Source organism: Haliaeetus leucocephalus, unplaced genomic scaffold, assembly GCF_000737465.1.
Source record: "Haliaeetus leucocephalus isolate CR32 unplaced genomic scaffold, Haliaeetus_leucocephalus-4.0 Scaffold587, whole genome shotgun sequence".
Classification (NCBI taxonomy): domain Eukaryota; kingdom Metazoa; phylum Chordata; class Aves; order Accipitriformes; family Accipitridae; genus Haliaeetus; species Haliaeetus leucocephalus.
In genome coordinates, this window is record NW_010973023.1 from 5,889,421 (window position 1) to 5,904,030 (window position 14,610).

Consider the following 14,610-nt stretch of genomic DNA (forward strand, 5'->3'; position numbering starts at 1 on the left):
CACGGTGTTCTGTCTGCTCACAGACATGTTGTGGCTGAGATCTTGAAATGTGTTTATAAGTATTTACCACAAAAGAGAGGAATGGCATTGACTTTTGTTTTAAATAGCATGTTAAGTCTAATTAGAAAGTTTTGATTTCTCTTAGAAATGGAATTTGATCTAGATAAAGCACTGGAAGAAGTACCTATCCATATAGAAGACCCACCATTTCCTTCCAGCAGGCCGGACAAACGAACTTCTGGATTCATTTCAGAGCTGCCATCAGAAGAAGGGAGAAAACTGGAACACTTTACAAAATTAAGGCCCAAAAGGAATAAAAAGCAGCAGCCCAGCCAAGCAGCAGTGAGTCTACATTAAAATATTGCTGGCGATGTCATCTGTTGATTGCTTTTTGCCATGAGTCAGGTCTTGCAATGTAATGAGGACAACTGTTAAAGTTTTGAAAGCCATAAGCAACTACTTAATTTTTCTGCTGGTATTCATGTCTTTCAGTGTGCAATTCCTATTACAAGCTTCTTATCCTCGTTTTAGGCTGTGTCAAACAAGACATGTTTTATCCTTTTTTAATTTGCTTTTGTTTTTTCATGGAAGCAGTTTCTGGAGGTACTTGGTGCTTTCACAGGAAACACAGAAAATATCATGAGACTTGTCAATTATATTGCAAGGGTTTGTTAAGTCTTAATCCTTTTTTCTGCCTGCATTAAGATGTGGTAACTTGGCATGAGTTCTTATTTCTATCAGCTCTTAGAGGAGCTACTCTGTGACACCCAGCTTCCCACAGCTCCTTAACTAAAGATGGTGTTTGGGCCAGCGAATCTGCATAGTCACAGATCTGCTTTTCATGCTGGAGCCTGCCTTAGAAAAGCAAAACAGAAGAGCACTGTCTGTCTACGAAAGGCATTGGTGTGAACCCGAGTACATGTGTGTGGAGTTCTCACAGTTCCATTTCCTTGGCATACCACATCAATAAAGATTTATTTCTGTGATGGTGTGTCCTTGGGGTATGTAAGGACAGATCTGGAGGAGTTACAGAGCTATCTCAACAGCAACAGTGCACAGCTGATAAAAGTAACGTTTATCGAGGGGCAGCCATCGCTTCTCTGAGTTATGCTGCCTAGTAATGGATGCCTGTGGCCTCTTCTGCTCCCTGAGGACTGTCGGCAGAGAGGACCCTTGAAAATTTCCCTGATGCTGGGAAAGATCATATTGGGCAGTAGAGTGCTTTTGGCACCGCTTGGAAATGGAGAAACCTTCAAGCAGAGGGGATATTCAAGCCAGCTTTCCGTTCCCTTGCACTTTACAGGGGAGGAGAGAGGTAGCAGAAGGACGGACTGATCTCCACGTTGGAGTGAAAACACATCTGTGTTTACTTCTTCCAATTCCAGTTCTGCAGAATGCACATGTTTTCCCAGTTGCTAAACTTGCCTCTCTTCCAAACTTACTCAGCTCGTCCTGTGCCATCTGCGCAGGGGTGTGGAAGGAGTGGGGGCATGGGAGGGCAAGTGCTTCGCTACCAGGCGTGGAACTAGGCCATACAATATCTTGCTCAACAGATAGAAAAAGCTTACTTCTTGTGGAGGAGAAGTGTTACTTCCCATGATGGTGCAACGTTGTGGGAATGCTCATCCATATTGAATTAATTAGGAAATTAGGTGTTTATTTAGTTGCAGAAATTGAAAGGAACTTTTTTACTTAAACTCATTTGTCCCTGTCTTGTTTTTATGGATCGTTTAAGTCCTTACTAGTTCTGACCTCATAACAAGTCTAAACAACTTTTTGAAAGACTTGAGATGTTTGCTTTGATACTTCCAAAATGAAACAGCCAAATTTTGAAGGCCAGAATCATGAGTGGACTGTGGCATTGTTTGCAGAATTGATTTGCTGCTGGTTTTGCTACTTTGAGAATACAGAAAGCAGTGGTTAGGAAAAGCACTTGAAATGTGAGAGGCAAAATCTTGACCTTTTCTACCGCTGAAAGCAGGTCTGTTGGGTTGTTTGCTGTTCCCCTTATTTCCATTTAGTAATTTAAGGGATCTCACATGATCATAGCTGTACTTCTCTGGTCTTGCTGGAAAACAGATTTGTTCTTTGTAAGCTGAAAAACATAAGAAACAAGAGAAAAATGGAGAAAAAAGGGAGAAATGTAAACTTTTAACTTGGGGTAGGTGAGCAGGCAGAAGAAAGATTTACAGTTTTGTCAGAGTTTCTACTGAAATCAGTGTTCGGGGGGGGTGGGGGTGGAATAAAACCTCAGCACCACCCGACGCCAAGTAGCTTTGAAGCAATATGATGAAACAGTTGTTTATCATTTAGATTTTTTGTGAGATTTTAATCTCATGAGTTCTTCCATCGTATGTGAAGATTTAGTACAGCAAAGAGGTGAATCTTATTTATTTCTGCTTCCAAGCCTTTTTTTTTTTCCTCAATAAAGAAATATAGAAAGCTCAAAAAAAAAAAAAGGCAAATGAAAACTTAACCCTTTTTTTTTTTTTTAGGAGCGTAAACCATGAAATAAACCAGGGCTCAGTCTTTTACATTAACGTTGGTCACTAAAAGGCATTACAGTAAACATCTGTAAGGAAATCCTGTGCCTTGAGGACCTTATTAGGCCCTCAACATTTACGTATGTCTTTAGGACAATTTTAGGAACTTGCTGCTTTTGCAGATGCAGACTGTTCTCTTTTTTGAGGTAGACCTTTGTAGATCATTGGATTCTTGCATTACTTCCCCTTCAGGAGATGCTCTTGCCTTTGATACTTACATGTTTGTTCCTACTATCTGGAGGGCTCCAGTATCAATATTAAATAGTTTCTCATTTCTGTTGAAACATGTCGTCCACTTTTGGTTGACACGTTTTGGTTGAAACATCAGTGTCAACTGTTTTTTGACTGAGAAGGTAAATGTTTACATCGAGACAACCAGCACTGGTGTGACCAACCCAGATGTTAGTATATGCATTGCTGCCTAGTGTCAGATGTTCCAGCTAAACAAGTTCTCTACAGAAAACCCCAAAGGTAGCAGAGTTGGAAGTCCGAGAAGTTGTTGTGCTGCTTAGAATAAAACTGTTTTTTATAGAAAATATGCAGTTTGGCTGGCAGCAAAGCAGTCGTTACCGGGTGGACTCTTTTCTGATCAGTATTACATTGCTACAGCAGGTATCAATAAAATATTAACTATTATCTTTGAGAACAGAGTAAATACTAGACTTCTAACATGGTTCAGCCATGGAAAGGAAAAAGTTTCCTGGATGTGTCAAAGCATTAGTTCATATGCAATCCGTTGTCCTGGCTTAATGAGGCTGGGTTTGATGTTAACAGCAGCTTTTAAGAGTATTTATTTTTCTTTTTAGAGGCATAGAAAAGAGCGTGCATTCCAGCTGAAACGGGAAGCTGGGATTACTCTGAGTTATCGTGGCATCTAGGAGATTCCTTGATTTAAATTGCTTCAAATTACAAACCCTGCTATTTTGTGGCAGACTGATTCCTGGTCAATAGTACTACCAAGAATACAACTGGGTTGAGTCTTGTGGAGTCCTCTGTAGTCACCTAAAAGGTTTCCATACAGCATTTAAATTGAAGGAAGTCTGCCTACTGGTAATAAGAGCTTTTCCACATCAAAGCCACATACGGGAGCTAGACCACATGAGAAATCCTCCCAGGATACCGTGTGTTTCATCTTCAGGAGGTTGCAGAGTCACCAGCTAATCTTCACAGGGCCTTTGTGGTTGGCAGGTGTTACTAACTCAGCCTGGTTTAGATGCCTCCAGTCACCCACATTCAAAATGAGGGCATTGAAACCAAAGAAAGGGAGCAAGTTTTTCCATTTTCAGGCACTCCGTGAAAATCTGTGTTCGGTTCCTAAAGTGAAACATCTGATTCTGTATTTAGAGTCTCTGCTTGTGGAAGTGCTGGACTGAATGAACTATAAAAGGCTCTGTTAGCCTGCTGGAGCTCTGTTTCTAAATCTCTAAATCCCAAATCCAGAACATATGGGGTTTTTCTGAATAGGGAAACAACTAGCTTTTGAAAGTACTTTCTCTTCAGGTCACCACCTGATAAGGAATTAATTTTTCCTTAACTGCTTTTTTCCTTTCTAGCTGACCTAATGCTCTATTCTCACAAGCCCAAGGCATTTGATTCCTGGCCTCGTGCATTGCAGTATCTAATTTGTCACTGGTGTTTTGGGTTACTTTACGTTTGATGTAGAGTGTTGTCTGGCCTGTCTAAAGGGGGGATTCCAGTGGTGATTTCATTGTCTGCAGTGGGGTTTGGTTGGCACATGCAATTTTTATGTCGTCTTAACTCTTAATTATTATCATTGAAACAAATACGCTTAGATTACTGCATACCAGAGAGAGCTTTTTCTTCTGTCAGGTGTCTGCTGGAGTGCCTCCAGAAGGGGATCAGAATGGCCTCATGGGGAGAGTGGATGAAGGTGTGGATGAATTTTTCACGAAGAAAGTGACAAAAATGGATTCAAAGTAAGTTCAAATTTAATGTTTTCAAAAACTGAATAAAAAAATATTCATCCTGATAGCTGGGCAAGTAGCACTTCCAAGTTCTATTTGACTTCTGTTCCCAATATCCAGGGTTGCTCTTGCCAAAGTCAGAAAATACCTTAGTAGTCAAGACATTGTGAATTCAATTACCCTCCCTTAAAAATGACTACTTTGAAATAAATTGCTTTAACACATCATGGTGAGGAGGATTATTGACTAATGTGTATTTTTATAATTAAGTTGACTTCATTTTACCCTTCAGTAGAGCTCATTAGAGCTGAAGTAGAGCTGTGTGTTGGTTGAGGATCTCCTCTCCGGTGCTAGTAGTACACACAGGTGTCTCTGTCTAGTAAGGACTGCTGTTGGACATAGTGTTTTGATAGACGACAGTAGATTTATGTTGTTATAGAAATATGTTAAGGACATGTTTGACCAGTTTGTCAACTGTGATACATTCATCTGAAAGATATGTCTCCTTCAGCTTTGTATAAGGGTTATACAGCTTATACAATTGCTTTGTAGCTGGTTGTATTTTTACAGATCCATGCATCTAGATGTTGTATTCATGCATGTTCATGCACATACACACGCACACACACGCAAATACTTACATAAATAAATGAGAAAGCTAGGGCGATTTCCAGACAACTTGGAATGACCCCTTCTGTCATGTGACATCCATTAAGGAAAATGGTGGGTCTTAAGCTGTGTCAGAAAAAGCAAATGTTTTAAGTCACTGTGAGTTATAAATATCTATAGTGACATGTGAAGCCATGTGTGATATACTATGTATAGTGGTAAAATTATGGTAGCTTTGAAAAATGGATTAGCCAGGTTAAGTTCAGGGTGCTCACAGACTACTGCATCCTCCTGTGCTTCCCTTGGGTGCCTGCCAGCCGCTCGTTTCAGACGTCCCCATGAACTAGTGCCATCCCTGCATGCCCGTCCCTGGCCATGCCCATAGCTAGGGATCTTTGCGCCATTTGCTACACTGGTGGCTCTCTCTCCGGCTGGGGTGCTCTTAAGCAGATGTCTTACGTGCCCAGCTCTCCCCCCAAGTGTGAATACTCCGCTTGTAGGATGCCTGTAGGAAATCTTACTGCAGGTGGGTTGTTTTGGGGTTGGTTGTTTTTCTGAGGATGACCATTCCACACTATACAGGTGACCTCTCTGTGTTCCTTATTGAGAGAAGGTGGCTGTGCCAACTAGTTCCTATTTCAAGCAGGGTCCTTAAGGGATGAGATCCCCCAAAGCTGTGTGAATCATGTGCCTGGATCAGTTGTTCTCCTTTTACTAATGGGCAGGTGCAAACCGGAGGTAGCGCACTCTGGAAACAGAGCAGAGTGAAATTTTATGTTGTGGTGGGTTGACCCTGGCTGGATGCAAGGTGCCCACCAAACCTGCTCTATCATTTCCCTCTTCAGCTGGACAGGGGAGAGAAAATATAATGAAAGGCTCATGGGTTGAGATAAGGGTAGGGAGAGATCACTCACCAACTACCGTCACAGGCAAAACAGGCTCAACTTGGGGAAATTAGCTTAAGTTATTACCAATAGAACCAGAGTAGGGTAATGAGAAATAAAACCAAACCTTAAAACACCTTCCCCCCACACCTCCCTCCTTCCCAGCTCAACTCCACTCCTGGTTTTCTCTCCCTCTTCCCTGCCAGCGATGCAGGGGGACAGGGAATGGGGTTGGGGTCAGTTCATCACACGTTGTCTCTGCCGCTCCTTCCTCCTCAGGGGGAGGACTCCTCACTCCTCCCCTGCTCCAGCATGGGGTCCTTCCCACGGGAGACAGTCCTCCACCAACTTCTCCAATGTGAGTCCTTCCCACAGGCTGCAGTTCTCCACAAACTGCTCCAGCGTGGGTCCCTCCCCCGGGCTGCAGTCCTTCAGGCACAGACTGCTCCAGCGTGGGTCCCCTGTGGGGTCACAAGTCCTGCCAGAAAACCTGCTCCAGCGTGGGCTCCTCTCTCCATGGGGCCGCAGGTCCTGCCAGGAGCCTGCTCCGGCGTGGGGTCCTCCCCGGGCTGCAGGTGGAGATCTGCTCCACCATGGACCTCCCTGGGCTGCAGGGGCACAGCCTGCCTCACCATGGTCTTCCCCACGGGCTGCAGGGGAATCTCTGCTCCGGCGCCTGGAGCATCTCCTCCCCTCCTTCTGCACTGACCCGGGGGTCTGCAGGGCTGTTTCTCTCACGTGTCCTCACTCCTCTGTCTGGCTGCCATTGTTGCACAGCAGTTTTTCCCCCTTAAATCTGTTCTCCCAGAGGCACTACCACCATCGCTGATGGGCTTGGCTTTGGCCAGCAAAAGGTCCATCTTGGAGCCGGCTGACATTGAGTCTGTTGGACATAAGGGATCATTCTAGCAGCTTCTCACAGAAGCCAGCCCTGTAGGCCCCTGCTACCAAAACCTTGACGTGCAAACCCAATACATATGTGCATAGACAGCTTGGGCAGAGCTGTCTGGTGTTGGAAATAGCTGGGTGCCCAGTGCAGATGAAATGACTGCCTCTCTTCATTATGCCATGCACAAGGCCAGCACAGGAATCCTCAAGACAGTATGATTAATGTTAATTGTACAGTTTTTAATTTAAAGACACCAGCTAATGACTTAGCCTAGGGCAAACATACGGATCATGCAAAAGATTGACTTTGCCCGGGAGAAGTCACTTGGTACTATTTAAAAGAGAGGGAGCAGGGGAGTGGAGGAGAGTTTAAAATGTCTGTGCCTGTTTTTTTAGGAGACCATCAACTAAAAGTTCAGACAGCAGTGAGCCCAGTGAAGCAGGTGATGAGAAGAAGAAAAGGGACTCAAGGAAGAGTGGCTTCCTTAACTTAATCAAATCAAGAGGCTCCAAATCTGAACGTCCCCAGACTGTGCTGGTGGCAGAGGAGCCCTCCTCGCCCAAGGTTGCTGCAAAAAGTCCAGCTGTGGACACAAGCAAGAAGGAGGTAAAGCTTGCAGAGCAGAACGGTGGTACTGAGCGATCTGAAGAATTAAAGACGCCAGACTCGCTGGAGGAGGCACAGCCAGACGATGCGGCAAAAGCTGAGAGGGGTGACAGCAAAGGAAGCCCCCAAGGAGGCCGGAGGTATGGCGTGCAGGTGATGGGCAGCGGACTTCTCGCAGAAATGAAAGCCAAGCAGGAGAAGAGAGCAGCCTCTGCTCAGAAGGTGAAGGCAGTTTGATTTCTTTTGAGTTGTTGAAAAAATGTGCAGGAGCTAGGTGTCTTCAGGGGAGGTGGGTTGGTTCTATAAGGGTTGGTGGCTTAACACAACAGTCCTGCTTTCCACCAGGGATTATGGTGTTCCTGCAAGAGGATTGCTCTGTGCTGTGGTGGTTGAACACGAATACCCTGGCCAGGGGTTAATGCTGCACATGTGGAGCAGGAGATGCACCCTTAAGCCTGCACTGTCTCTCCTCTTGTGGAGGAGGTGACACCAGCTCTTGTGCTCCATGTCAGGCCATCATAAGCACAGAAAAGGACATGTAATTGTTTGCATGTATTACAGAGTAATTTTGGGTGACTAATAAGCACAGCTTGCATGTCTCCACTCTATATGATGCGTGGTTTGTTCATGTGTAATGGAAGCATGCTTTACAACAGGTAAAGCTAGGACAGACTTCTTACTCTGTGCCCCCTGCACACTGGTACCTCAGGTGTTTGGCAGAGTTAACTACAGTGGTAACTATCTGTACTCTTCTCTTTTGGAAGGTGGTGTAGAAAGATGGAGAGATGTACTGTATTTTAAAATGTATATTCCATGCAGAGAAGTAAATCTAGCTTCCAGACACTGTTTACAACTATTCAGCTTATACTTTTCTCGTTGCACTTTTTTATGTTCTTTTGTACCACACCTAATTATTTTTATGCCTTTGATTTCTGTATTTCAAATACTAACACTCAAAGAAAATAAGCATACATTAAAAAAAATTAATCTATTCCCAATTATCTGTCTGGATTCCCTTCACTCTCTCTAATTTTTTCCTCTGTGAAGTGATGATGCTGGGCAGGAGCACTGCTTCACTTCGCAAATGTGCAGAGTGGAATGTCCTGGTGTTGCTCCAAAGCATTTTGTGCCGACCTATTTTGCCTAATGCCCATTTCCCATTAAACTTCCCCATTATCATCCCCTGCTTCCTCCCAGCTGCAGTTGGCATGTTCTAAAATTACCAAAGGATCGGCCTTTTTTCACTCCTCTCTTCGTCTTCCACATGCAGGGCACTCAGATGCTATCCATTCCCTGCCATTATCCCCTGTAATTTGGAAGGTGTAACCTTATGACAAAGCTTATCTGCAAAGCTTTGCTGTGTTTTCCTTCCTTTAACACATTGCAGAATTCTCTTGCTGTGACCAAGGAAGGCACTAAAAGTGCATTTTTACCATTCTTCTTAGTCTTAGAATGCTTGCCCTGATGTCTGAACCATTCCTGTAGACACTGGAGTCTTGTAATAAGCAGATTCAAATTAACACAGTAGTCTGTGGCTCATTAAAGGGTCCTCAGCATAAAACCGATTTTTCTAAAGAAATGACCAATTCCCACCTTTCTCATTGGTGCTGAATAGTGCCCATGAATCTTATTGATTTCTAAAACGCCAAGTTTTCAAATAAAATGCTGTATGATTTTAAGTAAGTGTTACGCTCTGCCTGTAACTTTTAAAATACCAGGCTACTCCAGATTATATAAATTCTTATAACTCCATAAATTGTGTATGCTTGGTGCTCTTCAAGTTCTTAACACTTGTCATCTGAAGTTAGTCAGATCTGGAATGATGTGACTGAGGTAGAATATAGCATGTGTAATTTCTTTTTAAGTGGGGAGAGTAAAAGTCCTCTTCAACTGATGAGCTTTCGTAGCATTGATTGAAAACTTGGATTTCATCTGTCAAAAATAAAAGTTGTTGCCTTTTCCCAGGTTTTTTTTCCCCCACCCTTTGCTTTTTTACTGGTTGGGAAGGTTACCCCTCTTATTTCAGGTTTAATTTTCAAGAAAATAATGTTAATGATCTTATTTCTTTGTTAGATTTTGTAAAAATTGATATTTATGGAATGCAAAAGTAGGTCGTCTTTCATTTAAAGAGAGACAAGAAAACTGAATTGAAATAGGAATCTGTACACAGCAGGGCACTGAGTTATCCATTCTTAATGTTGCCCAGACCACACAAAATTGAACTGCTGTTCAAAAGAATTTTTCACATACTTCATCCTAGATCGCAATGTCGAATAATTTAGGTTTGCGCTTTTATTCATGATATTAATGAAGGTGAAAATCATACAGTATCCTGATGGTTGAGCTACAGAAGACAGCATCCCACTGCTGTTACATTGTTTAGGATGGGTATGACATCAACTTGCCTAACATCTTCAAATTTATCAGAATTCCAGTATGATAGAAAATTTAAGGTACATATGGCTGCTTATATTCTGAGCTATTTTACGTGAAAACAAAGCCAGAAGGAATTTACTATTTCATTCATACCCTACTGCAGTCTTGTTACAGATACAAGTGTGAGCAGGTGCACAGTAGATGGAAAGATGGTAAATGCTTTTTTGTTTTCTTTTGCTTAGAATACAACGTGCAAATTGGCATTAATGGCAGAGACGAGTATATGGAGATTAGTGTTGCCTCTAGGCATACATAAAAAGATCTTTTAGCTCCATCTAGTGTTTACAACCTGAATTTTTAAATATCTTGAGCAGGACTTATGAGCAGACCAAGATCATCTGCAACCTGTTTACTCACTCTCAATGGCACCCAACTGTGCAGTATTTCCCAGCCTTGCACAAATTCCTATTAAAAGTAGAGCCTGGTCATTATTTATCTACATGATAAATTCACCTGCAGTTATCTAACATGACTGACAGCTTCTCAGAGTAAACTTTTGCAGCTAGTGTTTAGAGTTCTCTTGGGACCGTACGCAGTTTATAATGTGTGTACCGTAGGTAGCCAACTATGCAAACATCCTAATTGCATTTTTAAGTACTACACTAATAGATAGCAGCGCTGGCTTTTGTACTTGTCTCTGTACATGGTCATATTTCTCCAGTAGTCCCATAACTAGGGAGGGAGGAAGGAGTTATGGTGAAGTTAGTTTTCATACTGTCATACAGCTCTCTTAAGTCATTTACTGTAGCTAAGTGTTATGCATATATCTTCAATATTTACATAGGAAAACGAGTGTTTTGGTGAAAGTTCATGAGAATTCACATTCCATGAAGAAATTAATGGTAATTTCAGTTCTCAAAAGTTTTTTTTCCAAGGTATGGAAGAAAAATCCAGTAAGTGGAGAGTGGTATTCCCTTCAAAAATATACAGCCAAGACAGTCTCACAAAGAAACACGTGACTTTAGGAGGTGGAGAGGTGAGAATTCAGCCAAAATATCAAGGACAGTCAAGAAATGGGAATAAAAACTGAGTTTTCACCCAGTGGTACAAAGCATAATGTTCCTGCTAGCTTTGGAGGGGAGTTTGTTTTGTCCGTATGGGCACCATAGCTTACCATTCTGGCCCTATAAGTCATGGCATTTCTAGAGTGCTTCTGACCAGAAGACTTGGTTGTTTGGCTTACATGTGGCTTTTAACACACAGATGGTTTTATACTTAAAATCTGTAGAAATATAATCCCTTAGAATGGATAGTTATATCTATATCGGGGTAGGTTTACAGTACAGGAAGTTTAATGACAATTCTAATAGCATCCTCCTTAATGCAGTGTACCATTTTAAGTGCGCACCTGTACTTAGTGGAGAGGTTGGGAGGTAGCATTGCCCTGCCAGGTCTTATACAGCAATAGCAGGCACTCAGCATCTCCATCCTTTTCTTTGTTGTACTGAAGAGAGTCTTTGTTTTAGGAGCCGTGAGATTACATGAGCAAAATGGAGGTATCAGTAAATCTGTAAGGCCAATCACACTGTTTTCTGCATCGCTTCCCAAAATCTGCTTCTCTTGAAATGCCTGTGTTGATTTACCACCGCAGGGGAAAGATATGTGGCCAGTGTGGATATTTAGAGATCATTCGCTTTATGTTTATATTTAAAATACTATTTTCATTCTAAATCCATCAAGTTTTCTATAATTAGTATGTGCTCCTGCTACTTGTAACCATTCTGTTCCTTCCTGCATTTCCTGTTGTCCAATTTTTATCTACGTACTATACCTAGCTGTCTTTCGTATTTTAAGCTCCAAAGAGCAGGGACCATATTTGACGTGCGCTGCATGGCATGTGGTGGAGGTTTCTGAACGCTATAGGACAGTCGGATCCCAGCATGAGTCATGCAGAGTTGGTGTTGGAGCAGTGATAGCAGTGTCCTGAACGTGTCAACGTGACTTACTTGTGGGTATATAACCAAATGCAATAGTCACCAGCACAAACCATTTGCTTTAAGTCATTTGCCACACTGTCTTGAAATAGCGGATCAAGATTGAAGCTGCCTGCAAAAGTCTATCTGCACTTTTTTAGTTTCAAAAAAATCTCACTTTTTTGCCTAGCCTTATCTTTATAAGGCTTTCTGTCATACTGTATCCTGCACTTATTTCAATGCACTTTTTGTATCCTCTCGTTTATCCCTCTGCTTAAGCTTTGGTAGTAGGTAAGACAGTAAAAGGAGGCTGGTTCTTCTTTACAAGCACATCGGCTGTATATCTGAGCTTCTCCTGGTGAATACATAGGTTTCAAGATCACTTTAGCTAGAGCTATGATATGACAAAAGTCTTTGCACCTTTTCTTTTGAGACTGGGATGTTAGGAAAGCTATTGTTGAGAACAGAAGGCTTAGCCAGTATATCAGCACATAAACAAGAAGCCCCCTTTCTTTAGAGCTGCTGAGCATTCAGCAGTACTTGTGATGGGTAGCTTTAAACACCTTTCAGTAAGTAAGGTCTGTTTGGTTTTAGAGGAATCCTGCAAAATATGTGAGTGCTGCTAGTTCTGTAGTTGCAGGTTTATCTAAAATCGGTTATTCTTGTATGTGGAAGAGCATAAAATCCATTCAGCAGCCATATTAAAAACCTAGATCTTCAGAAAAAGGCTTTTTATTTTAAACCTAAACGAGGAATTTTTAAATTCTATCTTTGGAGAGAAGACTGTTTCCAACTAGCACCTTCAGTTTCCAGTCCTGTACATTAGGAGACCTGTTGCTTAGGAGGCAGGGTGTCATTGCAGCTTTGCTTGACGTGTGGCAGTATTAGTTACAAATGAGCAAAGTTTTCTTTCTGCTTAGATCTCCCAAGAACTGAAAGAGAAACAAGGAGAGAGAATCCACCATTTATTACTATCACTGCTTTCTCTGCCTTATGGCTTCCAAATCAGAGCTTTTTTTCCTAACAGAACCACTGAGTTGTATTAATTACAGATATATTATTAATATGAGAGCTTTTCTCACTCTTTCAGAAACTTGGGAATGACACAACTCCCAGAGAGTCTTTTGACATGGCGACGAGCTCAGAACGACTGGATGGAAGTGGTACAGGTACAGTTTGAGTTTCCTGGTATAAACTCTTTCTAGAAAATACAAAATACCTAACCTCAAAATCTCACTTCCCCCTCCAGATTGTGTGCCTACAATTGCTTAGGCAAAATATGAGCTTACGCTACATGAAAAGGATTAGAAACAAAAGCACACTTTTTTGGTGTTGTGTTGGACAGCAGTTCTCATGAAGTCAGCTCTAGGGCTGAGTTGACAGGTCAACTTTTGTGTTCCACGTTGCACAGGAGGGAAAGTACTTGGTGCATGCGCCTGGGGCGCCTTCGAAAGGATGCTCGCTTGTAATGGGATCAGCAAAGCTGAAGCTGAACCCAGGGAGCCAGCAAAAATATCTGTGCACAAAGAAGTGAAACTCCTGAAGTTAGCTGATGACCTGAATATGACCAATTTACAAGGTAGTCTGTGCATGTACCAGCTTGAGTAGTCCCGGTTTTCAGCTGTTAGAACAGACATCTCGTGTGCAATGGCAGCTGGCTCTTCCTAGGGTTTACCCAGCTTGACTGAAGCTAGGGCTGTCTATAAAGCTGCGGAGGCCCCTGAACACTGCATACATGCGCAAAACAACTCTCCATCACGTACAAAGTGGAGTCCAGCCTTGCAGTGCTTACAGCACAGATTCCATCTGCACCTAGTCCTGCTGTGCCTTTGTCAAGCTTTAGTCCTGGGCCCTGACATGGTAGTGCCTACAATGCAGCTTATCTCAGGACAAGACGAAATTCTGGTCTCTGCGCATACTTTTGGGACTGGCCAGTGAAGTGTTCAAAAGGGGTTCAACTCTGGGTTTGTGCGTACCACGTTCACTGGACTGAAAGTAGTGGGCTGAACTGGGAAGTCCAGGTCTGATTTCTCAACAGCAGTGGTACGTATCCTGCAAGCCCAGCACACAGGGTTGCCAAAACATACAGAAGCAAGGCTGAAAATAACAGGCTGAAATCAAAATCCAAATGTGGCCATCTTGGTTGAGCACTTCAGAAATCGATTTTGAAGTTTTGCACCTTTCTAAAGCTAGTTTTAAAGGACAGCATGTTCAGAGCATGCTGAACTTTATAAATCAGTGCTTTTAAAGCTTATCTTTTGAGGAGGACCTTGTGTAATATCTGTGTCTCCTGATATCATCAAACTGAAGTCAGAGGAGCAAGAATAGTCTGTGCTTGGGGCATTAGAGTAGCTGGGGGTGTCTGACCCCAATTTTTCCTCTGGTCCTTGTGTCTGTATATGACACGTTTCACCCCCACCTCACTGCACTGTGCATGCCCCTTCCTTTTGGCCTCCAGCTGTCAGTTCTTTCTTTACCACTCTTGCTTGAGAGCTCCCTGAGGCTGCTCTTCACTGTTGTGACTACAGTTTGTCTTTGTTTTGGGTTAATTTATTTTAACTTACTGGGTTCTAATAATATTAGAAGGCCTGAGGTTAGGAAGGTAAGAAAGAGAGTTAATGGAAAATTGCTGGATGTTGCTATAGGAAAAGTATAGATAGTGATGCAGAAGGAGAGTAAAGGGGTTTTTATTCCTTGCTTCATGTCTGGATGTTGCCTGGTTTTTTGTATGCACACACGCACAGGTGGCGAAGGTGTCCTGCTGTTTCGCTTGCGGCATGAAAGTCTATCGCATGCATGCAGACA

At 42.5% G+C, this 14,610-nt stretch overlaps 1 protein-coding gene across 1 annotated transcript in view; it reads left to right on the top strand.

The window, feature by feature from the left end:
• LRRC16A (leucine rich repeat containing 16A) overlaps positions 1–14,610 on the top strand; it is a 211,431-nt gene that overhangs the window by 184,985 nt on the left and 11,836 nt on the right. The window contains exons 31-34 of the mRNA XM_010578007.1: positions 146–342; positions 4,374–4,480; positions 7,246–7,678; positions 12,896–12,974. Of these exons, the coding sequence (XP_010576309.1) occupies positions 146–342; positions 4,374–4,480; positions 7,246–7,678; positions 12,896–12,974 (816 nt within the window). The remainder of the gene's footprint in view (positions 1–145; positions 343–4,373; positions 4,481–7,245; positions 7,679–12,895; positions 12,975–14,610) is intronic.